Raw genomic sequence first — 19,243 nt, forward strand, 5'->3', positions numbered from 1 at the left:
CACAGAAACCCCAACCCTGGGCTGTAACTGCTCTGCTCGAAGCAATTTGCCTGAATTGGTACTCTCAGTTGGGTCCCACCAAAACCAGCATCGTCACACCCCCCACCCTCTCAGCACTGGATAGCTCTAACCCTCTCACTACGGCCCCAGACCCCCCCCTCCCATTGCCCCAGGGACCCTGGGATAACAAACAGGGCACGGACACAGCTCAGGGGGGGAGGCACATCAGGGTTGGGGGGAGCTGGCAGGGCCCAGACACAGGTGCTGGGCGGAGCAGTAGGTTTATATGGGCAGCTGGGGAGGAGAAGGGACCCCAAACTGGCCAGGTGGGCATCTGAGCTGGCACCGGTGCTGAGGTCCAGTAGTACATGCCTGCCCCCCACAGGGAGAACCTACCCAGCACCCATGGGTGCCCAGCGCTGGGCCAGCACAGCTGGACTCTCACCGGGATGCTCTGCTCCTTGCGGGCCTTGTGGGAGGAGGCCACGTGCGCCAGGTACTGGATCACCTTCTTGGTGTTCTCCGTCTTCCCAGCGCCGGACTCGCCCCTGCAACAGCACCAGGGCTGCGGTGACGGGCATGGACCGGAGCCTCCCCACAGCAGCCACACCGGGCAGCACCACACACACAGTCCAGCAGGGGCAGCACTGGGCGCAGGCGCACACACACACACACAGCCCAGCAGGGGGCAGCGCTGGGCACAGGCGCACACACACACACACACACACACACACACACACACACACCCAGCAAGGGGCAGCACTGGGCACAGGCACACACACACACACACAGCCCAGCAGGGGGCAGCGCTGGGCACGTGTACACACACACACACACACACACACACACAGCCCAGCAGGGGGCAGCACCAGGCGCATGCACACAAACGCCACCGAGGGTAGTGCTGGGCACATGCACACACACCACTGAGGGCAGCACTGGGCGCACACCACAGGCTCGCACATGCACACACAAACACACACCACCAGGGGGCAGCGCTGGGCACAAGCGCACACACACACAAACCCCACTGGGGCAGCGCTGGACACACAGATACACACACCAGCAGGGGGCAGAGTTGCTCTCTCCCTTGCACGCACACCCTCATCCCCCCAGCAGGGAGCAGCGCTGGGTGCACACGCACACACACACAGTTTGTGACACTTACGTGCACAGGATGGATTGATCCTCTCGGTCTGTTGGAAGAAATAGGGGGTGAGTGTGGTGCTGGGCACACCACCCAGCAGTGTCACCCCCCTCACCCGCAGCCCCCTCCTGAATGGGGGGGGTCACCCAGCTGGATGTAACAGCCCCCGCCCTTGCTGCCCCAGAAGCCCCATTTCCCCACCCTACACAACCCCCAGCACGGATGGGGACACACACACACACACACATACACACACACACAGAGCAGGGGCGACACACACACACACAGCAGGGTCCAGGCCCCATCAGGACACAAACACACAGAGCAGGGCCCAGGCCCCAGCAGGAGTGACTCTCTCACACACACACACACACACACACACACACACACACACACACACACACACACACACACACACACCCTGCAGCATGCTGCGGTAGGCAGCCTCTGAGATGGCGTAGATGTGGGGCGGCATCTCATGTCGCTTCTTGCCCCGATACATCTCGACGATCTGCTCCGTGTAGATGGGCAGGTTCTTGTAGGGGTTGATGACCACACAGAACAGCCCTGAGTATGTCTGGGGGGCGCAGAAAGAGAGGGGGGGGAATCAATGGGGGAGGGGCAGGGAGCCCAGGCTCCTGGGTTCTCCCCCCAGCACTGCTAGGATAGGGAAACTAATTTCCTAGTAGTTAATTCCCAAGCAAGGCCGGGGCCTCATGGGGGGGGGGGCAACACAGAGGAAAGGGGCCGTGCCAGAGCTAGGGCTGGGGGTGCCCCCGTTCGGTCCAGCTGGTCCAGATCCCCCTGGGCGTTGTTGGGGGGCAGGACCCTCTGCAAAGCCAGGAGATGGAGACACATCTGGGCTCCCTTTTGACCCCAGCCAGCGCCCACCTGATCCTTAACGGGTGCATGGGAAGGGGAGATCGGGGGATCTGAAGGGGGGTTGTATCCCCACTCCCCTCCCAGAGCTGGGGAGAGAACCCAGGCGTCCTGGCTCCCAGCCCTAACATCTGCTGCACCCACAGACTTGGCCCCCAGTGGCAGCTGGGCTCAGGGTCTGTAATTACAGGCAGGGCCACTCACCAATTAAATCCCAGCTAATTACAGAGTCAAGGGGCACTGGCCAGGCATGTCCCTCCCCCGGGGGCACCATGGGAGACCTCAGGCAACTGACACGGTCTAAGCTCAGGGCTGGGAGCCAGGACGCCTGGGTTCCATCCCCGGCTCTGGGAGGCGGGTGGGGGCTAGTGGTTAGAGCGGGGGGGGGGGGGCGGTAACCCGGACTCCTGGGTTCTGCAGGGACAGGGTGTTTTCCTCCCTGTAGTATACTAGGGTTGGGACTGTGTCCATCTCCAGACCCGTCCACGGGGCCCAGCAGTGGGTGACCAGCCCCAAATCCCCATGGAGGGAAGAGGGGGGGTTGGACCCAGGTCGGGGAGGCATCACTTCGTGGGGGAGGGGGTGTGACCTTATCTCATGCTACGCAGCGACAAGCATGTCCTGAGCAGGGAAGGGTGACAGGCCGAGCTGGGGTGAGGCCCAGGGGTGCCACGCTGCAGCGGGGCTCAGTGGGGGACACGGTGGGGGCACCATGCTGACAGAGACCTCACTGGGGGCGCTTTCCCCTCTGTGCCAACTGCCCACCCACTCCCCTGCAGGGCAGGACTCGCACCTGGCGCTGCGGCCCGCCCAGGTTCTCAGCAAACAAGTCAGACCTGTCCTAGCCCTGGTACCATGCCAACCTGCCCCACATCCAGCCTGGCAGAAGGGGGGGAAGGGATCCAAGGCAACCTGCCGCTCCCCCCCAGCCAGCTGCCCCCCACCTTGGCTGCTGTGTCTTCTGCCCCCCCACACTGTCGCATGCCCAACCCCATCTGCCCCCCGCACTTCCCACCTACCCACTCTGACCCCAGCACCTCCCACCACCACCACATGGGTACAGCCCTGTCGGGGCATCAGGGCCAGCCCTGACGGCTAGTGCAGAGCGACTCCCACTGGGACCCCCGCCCCACAGCACAGCGCCCCCTAGTGCTGCCCTGGGGCCAGTGCTGGGCCCACGGCTCCCACGGGTCAGGGCTGACTCTAACGGGTTCCCAGCCAAGCCCCTGGCTGTGCTCTGCCCCCCGCCCACCTTGTGAGCCAGCCCCATGGAATCTACCGGTCCCGCCCTCCACCCCGGCCCAGGCTTCTCCGCCCTGGGGCAAAGTACAGGCCACTCCCTGCCTCCCCCAGCCCAGAGACACGCCCAGCCCCACACCTGCCAGGACAGGCCAGGGACGGGGCAGGGTGACCCCTAGTGGGGACGCCAGGCAGTGCAGGCCGGAGCAGCCCCCAGCTGGCTCCAGGAGGGCCCCTCCCTAGAGATGTCACCACCCGGCCCTGCGGCTTCCCCCACCCCCAATCTCTCCCAGCCCCCATGACAACGGGGAGAGGGGGGCACATTTGGGACCCTTGGCTGAATCAGGGTGGGGGAGGGAAAGGACATGGGGCCATTCCATATCAGGGATGCTGGGAATCCTTGGTTCGGTGGTAGTGGGGGTCTAGTGGGTTAGAATAAGGCCTGGGAGCCAGGACTCCTGGGTTCTCTCCTCGGCTCTGGGAGGGGAGTGGGGTCTAGTGGTTAGAGCTGGGGGGCCAGGAGCCCAGACAGCTGGGTCCTATCCCAGCTCTGGGAGGGGCGTGGGGGGTTGGGCTCTCGGACGCTGGGGTCCCGCACTCACATAGATGAGGCCGGAGTAGTAGCGGTCCTTGAGGTTGTGCAGCACGGAGGCCTCGTTGAGGCAGGTCAGCTCGGCCATGTCCTCCACCTTGGAGAACTTCGGGGGATTCATCTTCTGCACCTCGTGTTTGGGCACCAGCACCTGGCGCCCATTCTCCGCGAGCTCCACCAGCACCTCGTCGCCCCGCTCCTCCCGCAGGCCGGCCGCCTCGAAGCCATGCCGCTCCGAGGGCACCCACACCAGCCGCTTGGCCGTCCAGTCCGCCTGCGTGGCCGGGTTCCCCACCGAGTCCCGGTCCACGAAGAGGTAGTGCTCGGCGCCGTCCCGCTGAACCACCCGTGCTGCCATGGCTGGAGACAGAGGGAGCCTTGGGGGAGAGGGGCTGGGTCAGTGCCGCAGGGAGACCCTCCGAGAACGCACCCTCCCCCCAAGAGACCCTGCAATAACAAACCAGCCCTGAGAGACCCTGCAATAACACACTGGACACGCCGCCCCCCCAAGAGACCCCACGATAACAAACCAGTCCCAAGAGACCCTACAATAACGCACTGGACCATGCTGCCCCCAAGAGACCCTACGACAACAAACCAGCCCTTAGACACCCTACAATAATGCACTGAACAATGCTGCCCCCCTGAGAGACTCTATGATAACAAAACAGCCCCAAGAGACCCTACAATAACAAACCAGCCCCAAGACACCCAACAGCAACTGGACAATGTCACCCACCTGAGAGACCCTACAATAACAAACCAGCCCTGAGAGACCCCACGATAACAAACCAATCTCGGGAGACCCTGCAACAACAAACCAGCCCAAAGAGACCCTCCAATAATGCACCAGATCATGCCCCCCGAGAGACCCCGCGACAACAAACCAGCCCCAAGAGACCCTGCAATAACAAACCAGCCCCGAGAGACCCTGCAACAACACACTGGACACACTGCCCCCCTGAGAGACCCCACTATAACAAACCAGCCCCGAGAGACCCTACAATAACAAACCAGCCCTGAGAGACCCTACAATAACACACTGGACACGCCATCTCACTGAGAGACCCCATGATAACAAAGCAGCCCCAAGAGACCCTGCAATAACACACTGGACACACTGTCCCCCTGAGAGACCCCACGATAATAAACCAGCCCCGAGAGACCCTACAATAACAAACCAGCCCTGAGAGACCCTGCAATAACACACTGGACACGCCGTCTCACTGAGAGACCCTACGATAACAAACCAGCCCCGAGAGACCCTGCAATAACTCACTGGACACGCCATCTCACTGAGAGACCCTATGATAACAAACCAGCCCCGAGAGACCCTACAATAACACACCGGAACACGCCACCCCCCCAAGAGACCCCATGATAACAAAGCAGCCCCAAGAGACCCTGCAATAACACACTGGACACACTGTCCCCCTGAGAGACCCCACGATAATAAACCAGCCCCGAGAGACCCTGCAATAACACACCGGAACACGCCACCCCCCCAAGAGACCCCACGATAACAAACCAGTCCCAAGAGACCCTACAATAACGCACTGGACCATGCTGCCCCCTGAGAAACCCTATGACAACAAACCAGCCCTTAGACACCCTACAATAATGCACTGAACAATGCCGCCCCCCTGAGAGACTCTATGATAACAAAACAGCCCCAAGAGACCTGACAGGAACTGGACAATGCCACCCACCTGAGAGACCCTACAATAAAAAAACCAGCCCTGAGAGACCCTACAATAACAAACCAATCTCGGGAGACCCTGCAACAACAAACCAGCCCAAAGAGACCCTCCAATAATGCACCAGATCATGCCACTCCCATGAGAGACCCTACAATAACAAACCAGTCCCAAGAGACCCTACAATAATGCACCACACCACACCACCCCTCTGAGAGACCCTATGATAACAAACCAGCCCCGAGAAACCCACCAGTAACACACTGGACACACTGTCCCCCTGAGAGACCCTACAATAACACACCAGAGCACACCACAGCAGGAAGCCCTACAATAACAAACCAGCCTGTGCAATCCTGAGAGGCTCTGCCAGACAGTGCCCCTCACTCCCAACCCACAGCTCCCTGCTGTCCCAGCCCTGGCCCTTCCCCCCCCCCCCAGCTCTGCCGGTGCCCCTCACTCCTGACCTGCAGCTCTCCTTGTATTCGCCCAGGGAGGCCAGGCTGCGATGGGGGGGGGGGGGAAAGCTGACCTGGGTCACTACAGCCCAATTCCGTCCCCTTGGCAACCAGACCCAGTGATTCCCGTCCCCAACCTCGTCCGCCCTTTCTCAGGCTATCTGGGGGCCTGGGTGGCGGTGGGGAGGCCCCCTGGGTCCCCCACACCTCAGCCCATTCCCCCCCGCTTCCCCTCTCCATTTCCATAGCTAACCCTAGCTCGGCACTTGGGGCCTCCCCGGCTGCCCGCCCCACCCCCCCAGGGGGAAATAAGAAAATAAGCACCCATGGTTCTGGGAATTTAAAACTCTTGTGGGGGGGGGGATTTCTCATTGTGATCTGTACAGAACTGTTTGTTATTGTAGGGTCTCTCTGAACTACTGGGGGGGGGGGCAATGGAGGAGAGGCACATGGTTTGTTACTGTCGGGATTCTGGGGAGCACTGGGGGGCACAGACGCAGGGTTTGTTATTGTAGGGTCTCTCGGGATGACTGGGGCTGCATACGCTGGGTTGTTATTGAGCTTGAGTAGCTGTGGAGTGGGGAGAGCCTAGGGCTGGGCTAGCAGGGGGCTGCAGGTCGGGAGTGAGGGGCACCCGCAGAGCTATGGGGTGAGCAGGGACTGAATCAAGACTCCTGGGGTCTATCCCCAGCTCTGGAAAGGGAGTGGGGGGCCAGTGGTTAGAACAGGAGGGGGGCTGGGAGCCAGGACTCCTGGATTCTATCCCTGGGTCCGGGACGGGGGTGGGGTCTAGTGGTTAGAATGGGAGGGGGGCTGGGAGCCAGGACTCCTGGGTTCTATCCCCAGCTCCGGGACGGGGGTGGGGTCTAGTGGTTAGAATGGGAGGGGGGCTGGGAGCCAGGACTCCTGGGTTCTATCCCCGGCTCCGGGAGAGCGGTGGGGTCTAGTGGTTAGAATGGGAGGGGGGCTGGGAGCCAGGACTCCTGGGTTCTATCCCCGGCTCCGGGAAAGGGGTGGGGACTAGTGCTTAGAATGGGAGGGAGGCTGGGAGCCAGGACTCCTGGGTTCTATCCCCGGTTCCGGGAGGGAGATGGGGGCTAGTGCTTAGGGCAGGGTGGGGGCTACTGGGCTCTCTCTCGGCTCTGCCACTTCTCCTGTCCCTCAGTTGCTTCACTGGGGGGCAGCAGGGTCAGCTGCGGGTGGGGGCAGAGCTGCATTTCCCCATTCCCACAGCCAGGAGAATCCTGCCCCCGCCTTCGCCCCCGGCAGGACAAGCCCCAGCCTGCCCTCTCCCTGAAGGTGTTTCGCTCCTTGGGTGCACACGGGTGGGGGAGGGGGTGGTGGCGGGCCCTGGCTCCAACCCCTGAAACCTTCCCTTCAGCGGGGGGGGGGGTTTCACCCCAGCCACCCACTCCCCCAGATGGGGGGACCTCAGAGCACAAACCAGCCTCTAATCCACCCCCCACTCCCGGGTGCGCCCCTCACCTGGCCTGGCCTGTTAAAGGGTCAATCCCGGCTTCTCGGGCAGCAACACCCGGCAGAGCTGCCAGGCCGCGTCACTGAGGCAGGGAGGAGACAGGAGGGAACTGCCAACCCCAGAGGCTGGCATGGGGCAGCTCCTGGCCCTGGGGAGGGGAGAGACCCAGCCCCGCCCCCGCTCTGACCCACGAGTCCCCACCCCCCTCCCAGTGTGGGGGGAGAGAACCCAGCCCCCACCCCGCTCTAACCACTAGACCCCACCCCCTTCCCAGAGCTGGGAGAAAACTCAGGAGTCCTGGCTGCCAGTGTGAGGCCTGAATACACTTGACTGATTCAGAGCCCATCACCCCCAGAAACTGAAAATCCAGCTGTGGGTGGGGCCCAGGGCTAGGCTAGCAGGGGCTGCAGGTCGGGAGTGAGGGTCACCGGCAGAGCTGTGGGGGGAGCCCAGGGCTGGGCTAGCAGGTGGCTGCGGATCGGGAGTGAGGGGCACTGACAGCGCTGGGGGGGGTCACTTGCACCGCTGTGTGGATGTGCCAATACTTGTATCTTGGCTGATGTCCCGCCCGCCCGCCCGCCCACCCACCCGCAGGGCAGGGCTCGGCTCAGCTCTGTTCATTCCCTAACAAGGAGCGAAGAGGCAGGTATGAACACCCCCCCACACCCTTTGGCCCAGACCCAAGGCAGGTGGATCTGGCAGCTCAGCAGGGCAGGGTGCAAATTCCTGAGTCACCTGCTCCAACTGCATCTGCCCAGGGCTGGTGTCCCAGGTGTCAACCCAGGTGTCCTGGCTCCCAACCCCCCTGATCTAACCGCTAGACCCCACTCCCCTCCCAGAGCCGGGGAGAGAACCCCGACCCCAGTGATCGGCTGCGTTCAAGCCATCACAGCTGACACCCTGGCCCTGGCAGGGACCGGAACCTGGTCCAGCCCCCTCTCTCCTGCTAGCTGTGCCCAGCCGGCCCATTAATTAGCTCATCAATCAGTGCACGGAGCGGGCATTGCTGGGCATGCCATGGATGAGCCAGAGGCCCTGAGGTGCCTGCAACACCTGGGGAACCCCCTGCCACTGCGCTGGTGCCAAGTGAGGAAGCTGGCGAAGCGGGTTCTGGCCAGGTCAGCACGTGGAGGAGAGACGACACGACTGGACCCACTGGACTGCCCTGGGGATGGATCAGCAGGGGGCGCTCTCCCCGGGCAGGCAAGGCAGGCCCTGATGCCCCAGGGTGGCGCTGGACTGCAGGGAGTTCAGCAAGGGGCACTCTCCCTGGGCAGCCAGGGCTGGCCCCAATATCCCAGATGGGAATAATCCCTAGGAGACACACAAGCAGGTTTTGGCCATTATGATTGGTTCTCTCCCCAGCTCTGGGAGGGGAGTGGGGTGTAATGGTTAGAACAGGGGGGCTGGGAGCCAGGACTCCTGGGTTCTCTCCCTGGCTCTGGCAAGGACAGGGCTCCGAGCCAGGCCCATCGCGCCGGGGTGAGGGGAGGGTGCTCTCAGCATAATTGTGGTCTGTGTTGTGGAATGCCAGGAATGCCTCTGAGACCCACAGGCCAGGCTGCATCCTCCCCCCACTGCCCCCCCATCCCTTCATAAAGCATCTGGCTGAGCGTCCCCACCCACGCAGCTCAGCGGGCACCAGGCAGGGAGCCTGCCAAAGCCAGGGGAGATGTGCCGGTGGGCAGGAATGGGGCAGGATACCAGGGTAGATGGGCCTGGCACGGGGGGAATCCATCTCCCTGTCCTGTCCTGCCCTCAGCCTCCCTCTACCCAGGCAGTTATTGCCTGGGGGGGGTTGGAGATGCCCAGCTCTGGAAGGGGAGTGGGGTCTAGTGGTTAGAGCAGGGGGGGCTGGGCGCCAGGATGCCTAGGTTTTGTCCCCAGCTCTGGGAGGGGAGGGTGGTCTAGTGGTTAGAGCAGGAGGGGGCTGGGGCCAGGACGCCTGGGTTCTCTCCCCAGCTCTGGGAGGGGAGTGGGGTCTAGTGGTTAGAGAAGGGTGGGGCTGGGAGCCAGGACGCCTGGGTTCTCTCCCCAGCTCTGGGAGGGGAGTGGGGGCTAGTGGTTGGGGGGGCTGGGAGCCAGGACTCCTGGGTTCTCTCTCCAGCTCCAGGAGGGGAGTGGGGGCTAGTGGTTAGAGCCACGGGACTAACTCGGAGGGAAACATCCCCACAACCCATTCCCCGCCCCCGACCAATCTGAAAGATCAAAGTCCCCGAAGGAAAGGCCCGGTCCTAGAGTGCCTGGCGGCCTCTCCCCTCCCTAACCCTGCACTGTCACTGAAGAGGCAGCGGGAAGGGGGGGCGATCACGCCAGGCCGGCCCCGCAGGTGCCCGCCCATCTCGCCCCCCCGCCCCGCAGCCTCCCCGATCCCGACGCGCCCGCTAATTGGTCTGGCAGCCTCCCCCTCGGGCTCGCAGCTCCTGCCAAAAACACACGGGCCGGCCGCCTATTTTGGGTGCAAAAGGAGCCGGCCCAAATTCTCAGCACGGGGATATAAATACAGTCGGCCTGGCCCGGCGCCCAGACGCCCCGGTGACGGGGACCCTCCCCTCCCCACCCTCGTCCCTTTCAACCGGACGGGGGCCGTTCGAAATCAGCGGCTGGCGACGATTCCCGTCCCCACGGCGAGCTCAGAGCCTAACCCAGCGCTTACGGCTGCAGCTCCCGCCCGAGCCGACCGGTGCCGGCAAACCGGTGCAGGGCGGCAATTCGCTCCGGTGCGATTCTCGCCGGGCCGTTCTGCCGGGGGAGCGGGGCCTGTTCTGGGAAAGCGTCCTGCAAAATCGGGAAGCGCGGGGACTTCCCTCCCGGTACCAAAGGGGCCGTATCCCGGGGGGGGGGGCGTTATTCCAGCAGCTAGACCCGCGCCAGCACTTTTAGCTCAGGATAAACCCCCCCCCGGCTCAGCTGGGCTGCCGTGAGCCAGCAACGCGGGTATGCAAAGCCGCACAAAATACCGGCGAGAGCTCGGGTCACGCGTAAACCTCCGGGCACCCGCCGCAGCTAGAAACCAGCCCCCCCGGGGGACGCGGGGCCCGAGGTCTTGCCAGTCGCCAGCGTTGCTCCGCAGGCAGCGAGGGGGCAGAGCTGGCGCATCCCGGACTTTGCTCCGATGGAAAGCGAAGCGTAGGGGCGTCTTTTCCCCACCGGCGCAAACCTGCCTCAGCCTCCCCCGCCCGGGATACGGAGCGGCACCGAAAAGCCTTCCCCAGCGGCCGGGCCAACCCGGGAATTTCCTCCCGCGCCGGGGGAAGGTCGAGCTACGTTCCGAGCCGCTTTGGCCAGCATGAGCCACGGGGAAATTCCAGCCCCTCTCGCCCTGAACGGAGCCCGCTTTGGGGGCTCAAGGCGCCCGCCCGCTCCCCCGAATGGCTCCAGACCGCAGGCTCTTTGCCCCGGGCGTGCGAGCGAGACACCGACCCGCCGGAGAGCGGGGTTTCGTTCCCCACCCCAGCCGCCCCGCTTCGGCAGGGGATCGCGCCCGGGAAAGGGAATCGTGGCCTGTCCCTGCACAGCCCCTCTGCAAAGAAACAAACCGAACTCGGCCTTGCCCCAGGCTGGCCCCCGGGGTCCGACAAGGGGACCCCAGGCTGGCATCCTGCTGAGCACAGGGGGACCCCTTGGGCCGGATAATGGGACCCCCCGCTGCGGATAACAGGACGCCCGGGCTGGCTCCCTGCTGCAGATAACGGGACCCCCGGGCCAGCCCCTTGCTGCGGAGAACGGGACCCCCGGGACCAGATAACGGGACCCCTGGGCCGGCTCCCTGCTGCGGAGAACGGGACCCCTGGGACCAGATAACGGGACCCCTGGGCCGGCCCCCTGCTACGGAGAACGGGACCCCTGGGACCAGATAACGGGACCCCTGGGCCGGCTCCCTGCTGCGGATAACGGGACCCCTGGGACCAGATAACGGGACCCCTGGGCCGGCCCCCTGCTGCGGATAACGGGACCAGATAACGGGACCCCTGGGCCGGCTCCCTGCTGCGGATAATGGGCCCCCCAGGCTGGCAACATGCTGCGGATAACGGGACCCCTGGGACCAGATAATGGTACCCCCGGGCTAGCCCCCTGCTGCGGATAACGGGACACCCGGGCTGGCCCCATGCTGCGGATAACGGGACCCCTGGGCCGGCCCCCTGCTGCGGATAACGGGACCCCCAAGCTGGCAACATGCTGCGGACAACGGGCCCCCCCGGGCCGGAGCACGGACCCCCCAAGTCGGATCCGGCGCCCGCCTGCGCTGGGGTTACCTGAGCAGGGCCGGAGGAAGGTGTCCGGGCCGGGGAGGTGTTGGCCGCGGAGGGGGTGCAGCTCTCACGGGCTATTGACAAGGCCGAGCTGTGCTCACTGGCCCGGAGAGGCAGCCGGGTGATTATGCAAATTTATGTAAATTGATGCAATTAGATTATTGCATTTTTGGAAGCATCCAGGCCCAGGCCCCCCGCCAGCTGGGTGCCCCCCCCCGGAGAGTGGGGGAGGGGAAAAAGACAGGCCCCCCCCCCCGACCCCTCCACATGAGCCCAGGTGCTGCCGGTCCAGCGGCCAAGGAGCTACTGAGCTGCCCCGGGCTGGGGGGAGGTGTCCCGGGGCGCTGGACCCGCCCACTCCTGAGGCAGCCCACCAATGGCCGGGGAGTGGGAACCCACAGGAGCCATGGGATAGGTTAGTGGGGGAAGGCAGACCTCGCCCACTACGGCGTGGGCGGGAGGTAAGGGTGAGTGGCAAGGGCTACGGCCAATCGGCCGAGGGGATAGGCAGAGGGGGTGGGGCGAATGGAAACTGAATGGGGCGCTTTGTGTGAAGTTGGAGGGGGACGGGGGATGGCGGGATCAATGGGGCCCATTGTCTGGGGCCCAGAGTGGGGGGGCAGATAGTCATTGGACCAGCAAAGTGCCCCTTCCCACCGCAGGCGCGGAACCCAGGAGTCCAGGCTCTCAGCCCCCCCCCGCTCTACCCAATAGACCCCGCTCCCCTCCCAGAGCCGGGGAGAGAACCCAGGAGTCCTGGCTCCTAGCCCCTTCCCCTAACCACCAGTCACAGCTCCCCTCCCAGAGACGGGGATAGAACCCAGGAGTCCTGGCTCCCAGCCTCCCAACCACCCCCACTCTAACCACTAGATACCACTCCCCTCCCACAGCTGGGAACAGGACCCCAATCTCAGCCATTCTGTGCCTGGGCCCACCCCTGCAGAGGTCCCAAGCAGCTGTCGGGCTCACCCTCACCAGGCCGGTTCGCTCACCCCCACTGCCCAGCCCCCCGGGCTGGCTCGCTCACCCCCACTGCCCAGCCCGGCAGCTCTAGGTTGCCCTGATCTCTTGTGGTGCGAGCTGCCCAGGGGCTGGAGCTGGCTGCTGCCAAGCTGAGGTGGTTCCTCCGCCCGCCGACACAGGCCCTGCCTGCAATGACACAGCACCAGCTGCCGGGCTGCTGGAGACCGAGCCCTCCGGAGCCAAGCACCAAGCCTGGGGATTCAGTGGATTTGGCTGGCAGGAGGAGCCAGCCTGGCACCCCTCGTACTCCCGGCCCAGCCACTCTGTGCCACCCCCACCACCCACAGAGCCCCCTGCTGTGGCTCACGCTCAGTCCCCAGCATTGGGAGGGAACCCATTAGCGTTGGCCTGTGATAGCGACCCTTGGGACTGAGGTCTTCCCATACCACCAAGAGGGGACACGCCCTGCTGCCAGGCTCAGGGGGGCCATGGCAAAACTGGGGCTACATTATAAGCTCCCTCCCACCCGTTGTCCAGTTAGACTGGGCGATCATTGCTTTGTGTGTGTCCAGGGCAGCGCCCAGCGCGACGGGGCCCCGATCTCAGTGACTCTGTGTCTAGGCAGCGCCCGGCACGACGGGGCCCTGATCTCGGTGACTCCGTGTCTGGGCCGCGCCCAACACGATGCTGTACCCACACACCCCTCTGCCCACACCGTACCCACAATCCCACGCTGCATTGTGATGTCACCCTCGCCCCGAGGATTCTCCCTGGTGCCCAGCGCATCAGGGCTGAGAACGGGCAGAACTTGTCACACTGGGCTGCGCCATGGTGCTCCTGGTTCCCCTCATGCTGGGGGCCTGGCTGGCGGTGGGCGCCGGGGGCTGCCTGCAGTGCGACCGGCAGATCCGCAGCACCCTGGAATCGCTCCGCACTGGCCTGGTGCCCCGGCAGATCCGCGACAGCCGCCTGCAGGCGCGGGCCCAGGCCCTGCTGCGTGGCATGGAGGGCGGGTTCTTCCGCCACTACGCCACCAGCCAGTTTGCAGGCACGGCCGGTATGGGGCATGGCCCAGGGACCTTCAGGGGGCATGACTAGGGGTATCCAGAGGCCACAGCCCATGCGTATCCAGCAGGCACGGTCTGGGGGAGGACGCTGCATGGATGGGGGGAGCCATAGGGCAGAAGGGATGAGGTTGAATTCACCAACACTCCAGTGTTCCAGGGCTACGATCGGGTTCTCTGTACCCAACACCCTTCACACACACACACACACACACACACACACACACCCCACACACACACACTGGGCTGGCTCCAGGGCAGCTCTAGCGGGCGCTGTGCTGCAGGGGGCGGGACGTGGGGTGGGCTCCTCAGTCCGATGTTTTCTCCCCCCCAGCTCTGAGCAGCATCAACGCCCTGATCCACCGCGTGAGGCTGACGGCAGCTGGCCTGGAACGAAGCGCCCTAACAGGTGACAGCCCCTGTACCCCACTGTGCCCCCAGCGCCCCACAGTCCTGCACCCCACGGTCCCATGTGCCACCAGCACTCCACAGCACCACCAGTGCTGCACAGTGCCATGCCCCACAGTGCCCCACAGAACCCCAGTCCTGCACCCCACAACACCCCACAGAGGCCCACAGTCCTGCACCCCATAGCTCTGTGCCCCCCACATCACACAGTGCCCCACAGCCCCTCACCCCACAGCCCTGTGCCCCCAGCTCCTCACAGTGCCCAGCCCTGCACCCCACAATGCTCCACAGCCGCACACCCCACAGCACCACGCCCCCAGCACCCCACAGCCCCTCACCACCAGCACCGCACAGCGCCCCACAGCCCCACGCTCCACTAGCCCCATGCCCCCAGCACCCCACACTGCCCCCTGCTGAGACAGGCCAGGTTGGGATAGCTGGGAGCTCCCCCCCAGAGCCAGCACACCCCCCCTGCTCCCCACAGCGCCCCCCCCACCAGAGTCACTAACCCGTCTGTCCCCAGACCAGGCCCTGCTGGACGCGCTGGTTGCTTACAGGCGCAGAACGACCATGGAGCTGAAATCGGCTCTGAAGGAGCATCAGGCAAAAGGTACCAGCTCCTGGGGGGTAGGGGGAGAGGCCTGCCCCTGCCCTGGGCCCCTCCCCCTTCCTCCAATTCCCCCCCCCGAATCCCCCGGTTCTGCGGGGCCATTCAGTCACAGTCTGGGGCTATAATCGGGTTCTCTCTCTGTCTCTCCCCAGCTTGTAACCCCAAAACCTGTGGTAAGTTGACTTTCCATTGCTGCTCGGGGAATGGGGCAGGGGGCCACGGAATGGGGTAGGGGTCAGTGGGGGGCGGGGGCTGGCTGGGTGCCTACCCGGGGGTTTCACTCTTTCCCCCTTCCCAGGCTGGCTCTACTATGACGTCTTTGACTGCACCAATTGCAGGAAGGCCAAAGCCGTGTGTTTGAAGCAGCACCACTGCCTTGGTAGGGGGGTGTCAGAGGGCAGAGGGGTGGGGGGCAGGGAGAGGTCAGGGGGCCATGGGCAGATGACCATGATGTCCAGGGGGCCATGGGGTGCAGGGTCGGGGGGACATGGGGGCTCAAGCAGGGCCATGGGGTGCAGGGTCGGAGGGGCATGGGGGGTCAAGCAGGGCCACGGGGTGCAGGCACCCAAGTTGGGGGGGTGTCATGACTGGGTCAGCGCTGGGGGGGCAGACAGCGGGCGTGCGGGGGGTACTTGGGAAGGGCCTTCAGCTCTGTCCGCTGCTAACCCCCCTTCCCAATATAGTGGACTCCCAGGCCCGGCTCTCCCTACGGTACCGGCCCCCGGCCCCCGGCCCACCCATCGCCCGGACTGGCGTCTCCGTGGTGCTCTGTATGGGCGCCTTGCTCTTCCTGGCGCTGAGTGTCGCGTGAGTGTGAGAGGAACCCGCGCCGCCCCCCCCCCAGAGCGGCTGCATCCCCCGCGCCCCCCTCGGGCCGGCCGCATCCCCCGAGACCCCCCCCAAGCCAGTCGCATCCCCCGCACCTTCCCCCCAGGCCGGCTGCATCCCCCGCGCCCCCCTCGGGCCGGCCGCATCCCCCGAGACCCCCCCCAAGCCAGTCGCATCCCCCGCACCTTCCCCCCAGGCCGGCTGCATCCCCCGCACCTCCCCCCCCCGGGCCGGCCGCATCCCCCACGCCCCCCAGAGCCGCCTGCATTCCCCGCGCCCCTCCCCAGATCCGGCCACATGCCCCCCACCCCCAGAGCCGGCCACATCCCCTTTTGCCCCCCAGAGCTGCCTGCATCCCCTGTGCCCTCCCCTAGAGCCGGCCGCATCCCCTGCAACCCCTCCAGAGCCGGCCGCATCCCCCGTGACACCCCCTCCCAGAGCCGGCCGCATCCCCCGCAAGTGAGGGGTCGCTGTCCAGGCCCGTCTGACTCTGTCTCTCACCCCACAGGGCTGTCACCTACTGGAGGAACCAGCAGTCCCTGAGGCAGTAGGACCCACACACCCCACACACACCGCCCGTCCCAGGCCCCAGCAGCTGGCTGGGGACAGGGCTGGACGGACACCGGAGCCCCCAAGGAGGAGATCACAGACGGGGGCGCTAGCTCCGGCTGTTAGCCCCCAGCTCCCCAAATCTCAGATCCTCTCCCACCCCTGCTCTACTCCAGCTGGAAATTAAACACAGACAACAAGGTTTTGAGTCCTGGCTCCCAGCCCCCCCAGCCACTAGACCCCACTCCCCTCACAGAGCCAGGGAGAGGAGCCAGGAGTCCTGGCTCCTAGCCACCCTGCTCTAACCACTAGGCCCTTCTCCCAGTGAGGAATCTATGTACAAACGACACGAGTATTTTATTTTCAGGCTTACACCGGGGAAGCCATAGGGCCTGGCATGCCCAGGTGGGTGAGGGGTTGGGTCCTGCTGCCCCCGCCTTCCTCCCCAGCTGGGCTGGGGGTCTGGGTCCCGCTGCCCCTTTCTCACTCCCTCACCTGGCTAGCACTCCAGCCACCTGCCCCGTCCGGCCCAGGCCCTGTCCTCCAGCTACCTGCGGTGTCGGTAGCATACGCAGTACCTAGGGGAGAGCGGCTGTCAGGATCTGCCTTCTGCCCGCCCCCCCCCCCCCCGGACTCCTGGGTTCTATCCCTGGCTCTGAGAGGGAAGTGGGGTCTAGTGGTTAGAGCAGGGGGGACTGGGAACCAGGACTCCTGGGTTCCATCCCCAGCTCTGGGAGGGCCATTCAGATTCCCCCCGAGTGCTGGGTGGGGTCACCCCATTTTCAGTATCTGCGATGAGCCCTGAGGGGTAGAGGCCCCCTGAATCTGCCTCAGTTGCAGATGGGGTGCATGCGGATGGGGGCAGGATGCCGAGGGGGCAAAGGGGGGGAATATTGGTGTCAGGCATCAGAGGCAGAGAATGTGGGGTACCCAGGGCAGCCCCCCCATCCTGAGCCCGCAAGTCTGCCTCTCCGTCCCAGCCCCCCAAGTCCAGGCAGGGCACTCACAGCAGGGCGGCCGAGGCCAGCAGCACAGATTGGCAGACCAGGAAGAGATAGAGGGTGATTTCCTTCCTCTCTGCATCCTGCGGGTCCTCCTCTGGAGGCAGAGAGGGGGTGAGCCCTGAGCGTGCCCCACAGCCCCCCACACCTCCACCCCACTGACCAGCAGCCCCCTGATTCACCCCACTGGCCCCCAACCCCCAGTATCCCACACCACCTGCTAAGCCTCCCCTTCACCTCACTGCCCATCAGCCCCCTTGTGCCCCATATCCCTTGCTGCCCACCCCCACTGCCCAGCCCCCTGCCCTGAACCCCCGGCAGCAGCTACCTCCACAGAGCTCCCCGTCGAAGCACTGGGCACTGATGCGAAGGCAGGTCCAGCAGTCGAGAACTGGCCCCTCCGTAACCGCTGGGATGGGGAAAGGAGGGGGACCACGTCAGGGACCCATGAGGATACCCCACCCTGCCCTCCAGGGAATGCCAGCTCCCACCCGGCCCCAGGGCAGGGCCTGGCTGGCTCAGGGGGCAGGGAATGGAGCCCAGGGCCTTTCCCCTCTAGGGGGTGCTAGCTCCCATCCAGCCCCAGGGGGGCAGGGACAGGGGCAGGGGGTGGCCACACTCACTGCAGTCCTCGGAGCAGGCTGTGGGGGAAGCACAGACAGACACAGAGTTAGAGCCCCCCTCCCATGGGGCATTCCCTGCCTCCCATGCCCCTCAGAACTGCCCACCCACCCAGAGGACCCTGATCTCAGGGACCCTGGACCGAGATCTCCCCGCTCCCCCCGCATGCTACTTGCAACCCATGGGGCTGGAGCCAGGGGGCCCCTGGCTGTCCCATGGGGGGCAGCCCCCCCCATCTCCAGGGGCACTGACCCAAGTCAGCGAAGCTCTCCAGGGTCTCTCGGAGTAGGGTTCGCAGGGAGTCGCGGTGCTGGGCCAGCGTCAGCTGCAGCAGGTGAACCCCTGGGGGATAGATAGAGGGACATTGCTGGGGGGCAGCTGGCCCTACACACACCAACACCAGCTGAGATGGGAGGCACCTGTGACGTGATGCACACCTCAGCTCCAGAGACCCCCAGCCCCACTCCTGCCCTGCACCTCCCGGCCACTGCCGGCTCCTGCCCAGCATCCCTGCCCCCCCGGAACCTCCAGCCCTGCCCCTCCCCACAGCCTGGGCCCCCCTCAGCCCCCCAGTTCTACCTCCCCACACACACACACTCACCTTTCCAGGGCGTCTCCTTGAGAGCCCTCAGCCAGCTGGTCAGAGCAGCTTTCACAGCCAGCACCCCACGGACATCTGTACAGGGAATCAAAGGGTCAGGGGGGCGCTCTCTGCCCCCCAGCAGCTGTGCCAGTGCCCCTCACTCCCGACCCGCAGCCCCTGCTAGACCAGCCCTGGGCTCCCCGCCCAGCCCTGCTGGTGCCCCTCGCTCCCGACCCGCAGCCACCTGCTGTCCCAGCCCAGGTGCCCCCGGGGAAGGGGCCGCGCACCCAGCACCCGGTGGTGTTTCTCTGGCAGGTGGGTGCTGTAGAGGTGCTCAAAGGCCTGGACATGGCGCTGAATTAGGGCATCCCGGTCGGGCACCTCAGAGGGCACCACCTCCCGCAGCAGCACCCCCAGCCCCCGCAGGAAGGGCTTGTCGCAATGCAGGCAACCGCCCGCCCCCCGGGGGCGCAGCAGGAGGAGAAGGAGGAGCAGGAGGGAGCAGGACATGCCCATGGATCCCCGGCCCCACTGTGACCTCATCGCCTGGGTGACATCACAAAGCCACAGAGTGTTCCCTGGGTGGGGAGGAAATGATGTCAGAGGCAGAAGAAGGGGTTAAAAGGAGTGGGTGGCAGCCCAGGAAATGATGTCACAAACAGACGTGGGATCTCATGAGGAGTGGGTGTAGAACAGGAAGTGATGTCAGAGGCAGACGCTAAGGCGAAAGAAGAAGTGACGGCAATCAGGAAGTGATGTCAGAAGCAGGAAGAGGTGGACTGAGGCAGAATGGGACGTGGTGCAGGATTGCCAGCCCTTGACCTTGATCACCATCCTGGGATTTTTGTCCCCCCGCACCAGGAGTTGCCCCATT

At 64.9% G+C, this 19,243-nt stretch overlaps 3 protein-coding genes across 10 annotated transcripts in view; 1 reads left to right on the forward strand and 2 right to left on the reverse strand.

The window, feature by feature from the left end:
* LOC119847448 (myosin-10-like) overlaps positions 1-11,884 on the reverse strand; it is a 24,430-nt gene extending 12,546 nt beyond the window's left edge. The window contains exons 1-5 of the mRNA XM_043501683.1: positions 11,746-11,884; positions 3,868-4,234; positions 1,568-1,724; positions 1,169-1,196; positions 446-548 (exon numbers count right to left, since the gene is read on the reverse strand). Coding sequence (XP_043357618.1) covers positions 446-548; positions 1,169-1,196; positions 1,568-1,724; positions 3,868-4,215 — 636 coding nt within the window. The 5' untranslated portion in view covers positions 4,216-4,234; positions 11,746-11,884. The remainder of the gene's footprint in view (positions 1-445; positions 549-1,168; positions 1,197-1,567; positions 1,725-3,867; positions 4,235-11,745) is intronic.
* Positions 11,885-11,889: 5 nt separating this feature from the next.
* Positions 11,890-16,366, forward strand: IZUMO2 (IZUMO family member 2). 5 transcript variants are annotated; one of them, XM_043501241.1, is made up of 7 exons: positions 11,890-12,157; positions 14,104-14,178; positions 14,701-14,787; positions 14,940-14,960; positions 15,086-15,166; positions 15,471-15,594; positions 16,124-16,366. In XM_043501241.1, exons 1-7 carry the CDS (start codon positions 11,890-11,892, stop codon positions 16,164-16,166), a joined length of 699 nt encoding a protein of 232 aa, XP_043357176.1. In that variant the 3' UTR covers positions 16,167-16,366. The 5 variants fall into 5 exon arrangements, with proteins under 5 accessions (XP_043357176.1, XP_043357177.1, XP_043357178.1 ...); XM_038382247.2 differs by lacking the exon at positions 11,890-12,157 and adding an exon at positions 13,534-13,762; XM_043501242.1 differs by lacking the exon at positions 15,086-15,166.
* Positions 16,367-16,504: 138 nt separating this feature from the next.
* Positions 16,505-19,239, reverse strand: IZUMO3 (IZUMO family member 3). Of its 4 annotated transcripts, none has more exons than XM_043501245.1 (7): positions 18,657-19,229; positions 18,388-18,462; positions 18,039-18,170; positions 17,789-17,806; positions 17,494-17,574; positions 17,172-17,262; positions 16,505-16,742 (listed from the first exon to the last, which is right to left on the reverse strand). In XM_043501245.1, the coding sequence occupies exons 1-7, from the start codon at positions 18,910-18,912 to the stop codon at positions 16,712-16,714; spliced, it is 684 nt and encodes a 227-aa protein (XP_043357180.1). In that variant the 5' UTR covers positions 18,913-19,229; the 3' UTR covers positions 16,505-16,711. The 4 variants fall into 4 exon arrangements, with proteins under 4 accessions (XP_043357180.1, XP_038238176.2, XP_043357181.1 ...); XM_038382248.2 differs by having other exon boundaries at positions 18,039-18,128; positions 18,657-19,225; XM_043501246.1 differs by lacking the exon at positions 17,789-17,806 and having other exon boundaries at positions 18,657-19,239.
* Positions 19,240-19,243: the final 4 nt, after the last annotated feature.

This window comes from Dermochelys coriacea, chromosome 23 (genome assembly GCF_009764565.3).
Source record: "Dermochelys coriacea isolate rDerCor1 chromosome 23, rDerCor1.pri.v4, whole genome shotgun sequence".
Classification (NCBI taxonomy): domain Eukaryota; kingdom Metazoa; phylum Chordata; order Testudines; family Dermochelyidae; genus Dermochelys; species Dermochelys coriacea.

Bases quoted from the DNA above. Each gene is read 5' to 3' on its own strand.
- IZUMO2 (XM_043501241.1), top strand. From the start codon at position 11,890: ATGCAATTAGATTATTGCATTTTTGGAAGCATCCAGGCCCAGGCCCCC. The intron at 14,788-14,939 runs GTACCAGCTCCT...GTCTCTCCCCAG, and splicing joins GAAGGAGCATCAGGCAAAAG to CTTGTAACCCCAAAACCTGT. The intron at 14,961-15,085 runs GTAAGTTGACTT...CCCCCTTCCCAG, and splicing joins TTGTAACCCCAAAACCTGTG to GCTGGCTCTACTATGACGTC.
- IZUMO3 (XM_043501245.1), bottom strand. From the start codon at position 18,912: ATGAGGTCACAGTGGGGCCGGGGATCCATGGGCATGTCCTGCTCCCTC. The intron at 17,263-17,493 runs GTAGCTGCTGCC...CTCTGCCTCCAG, and splicing joins CGACGGGGAGCTCTGTGGAG to AGGAGGACCCGCAGGATGCA. The intron at 16,743-17,171 runs GTGAGTGCCCTG...GCTCTCCCCTAG, and splicing joins CTGGCCTCGGCCGCCCTGCT to GTACTGCGTATGCTACCGAC.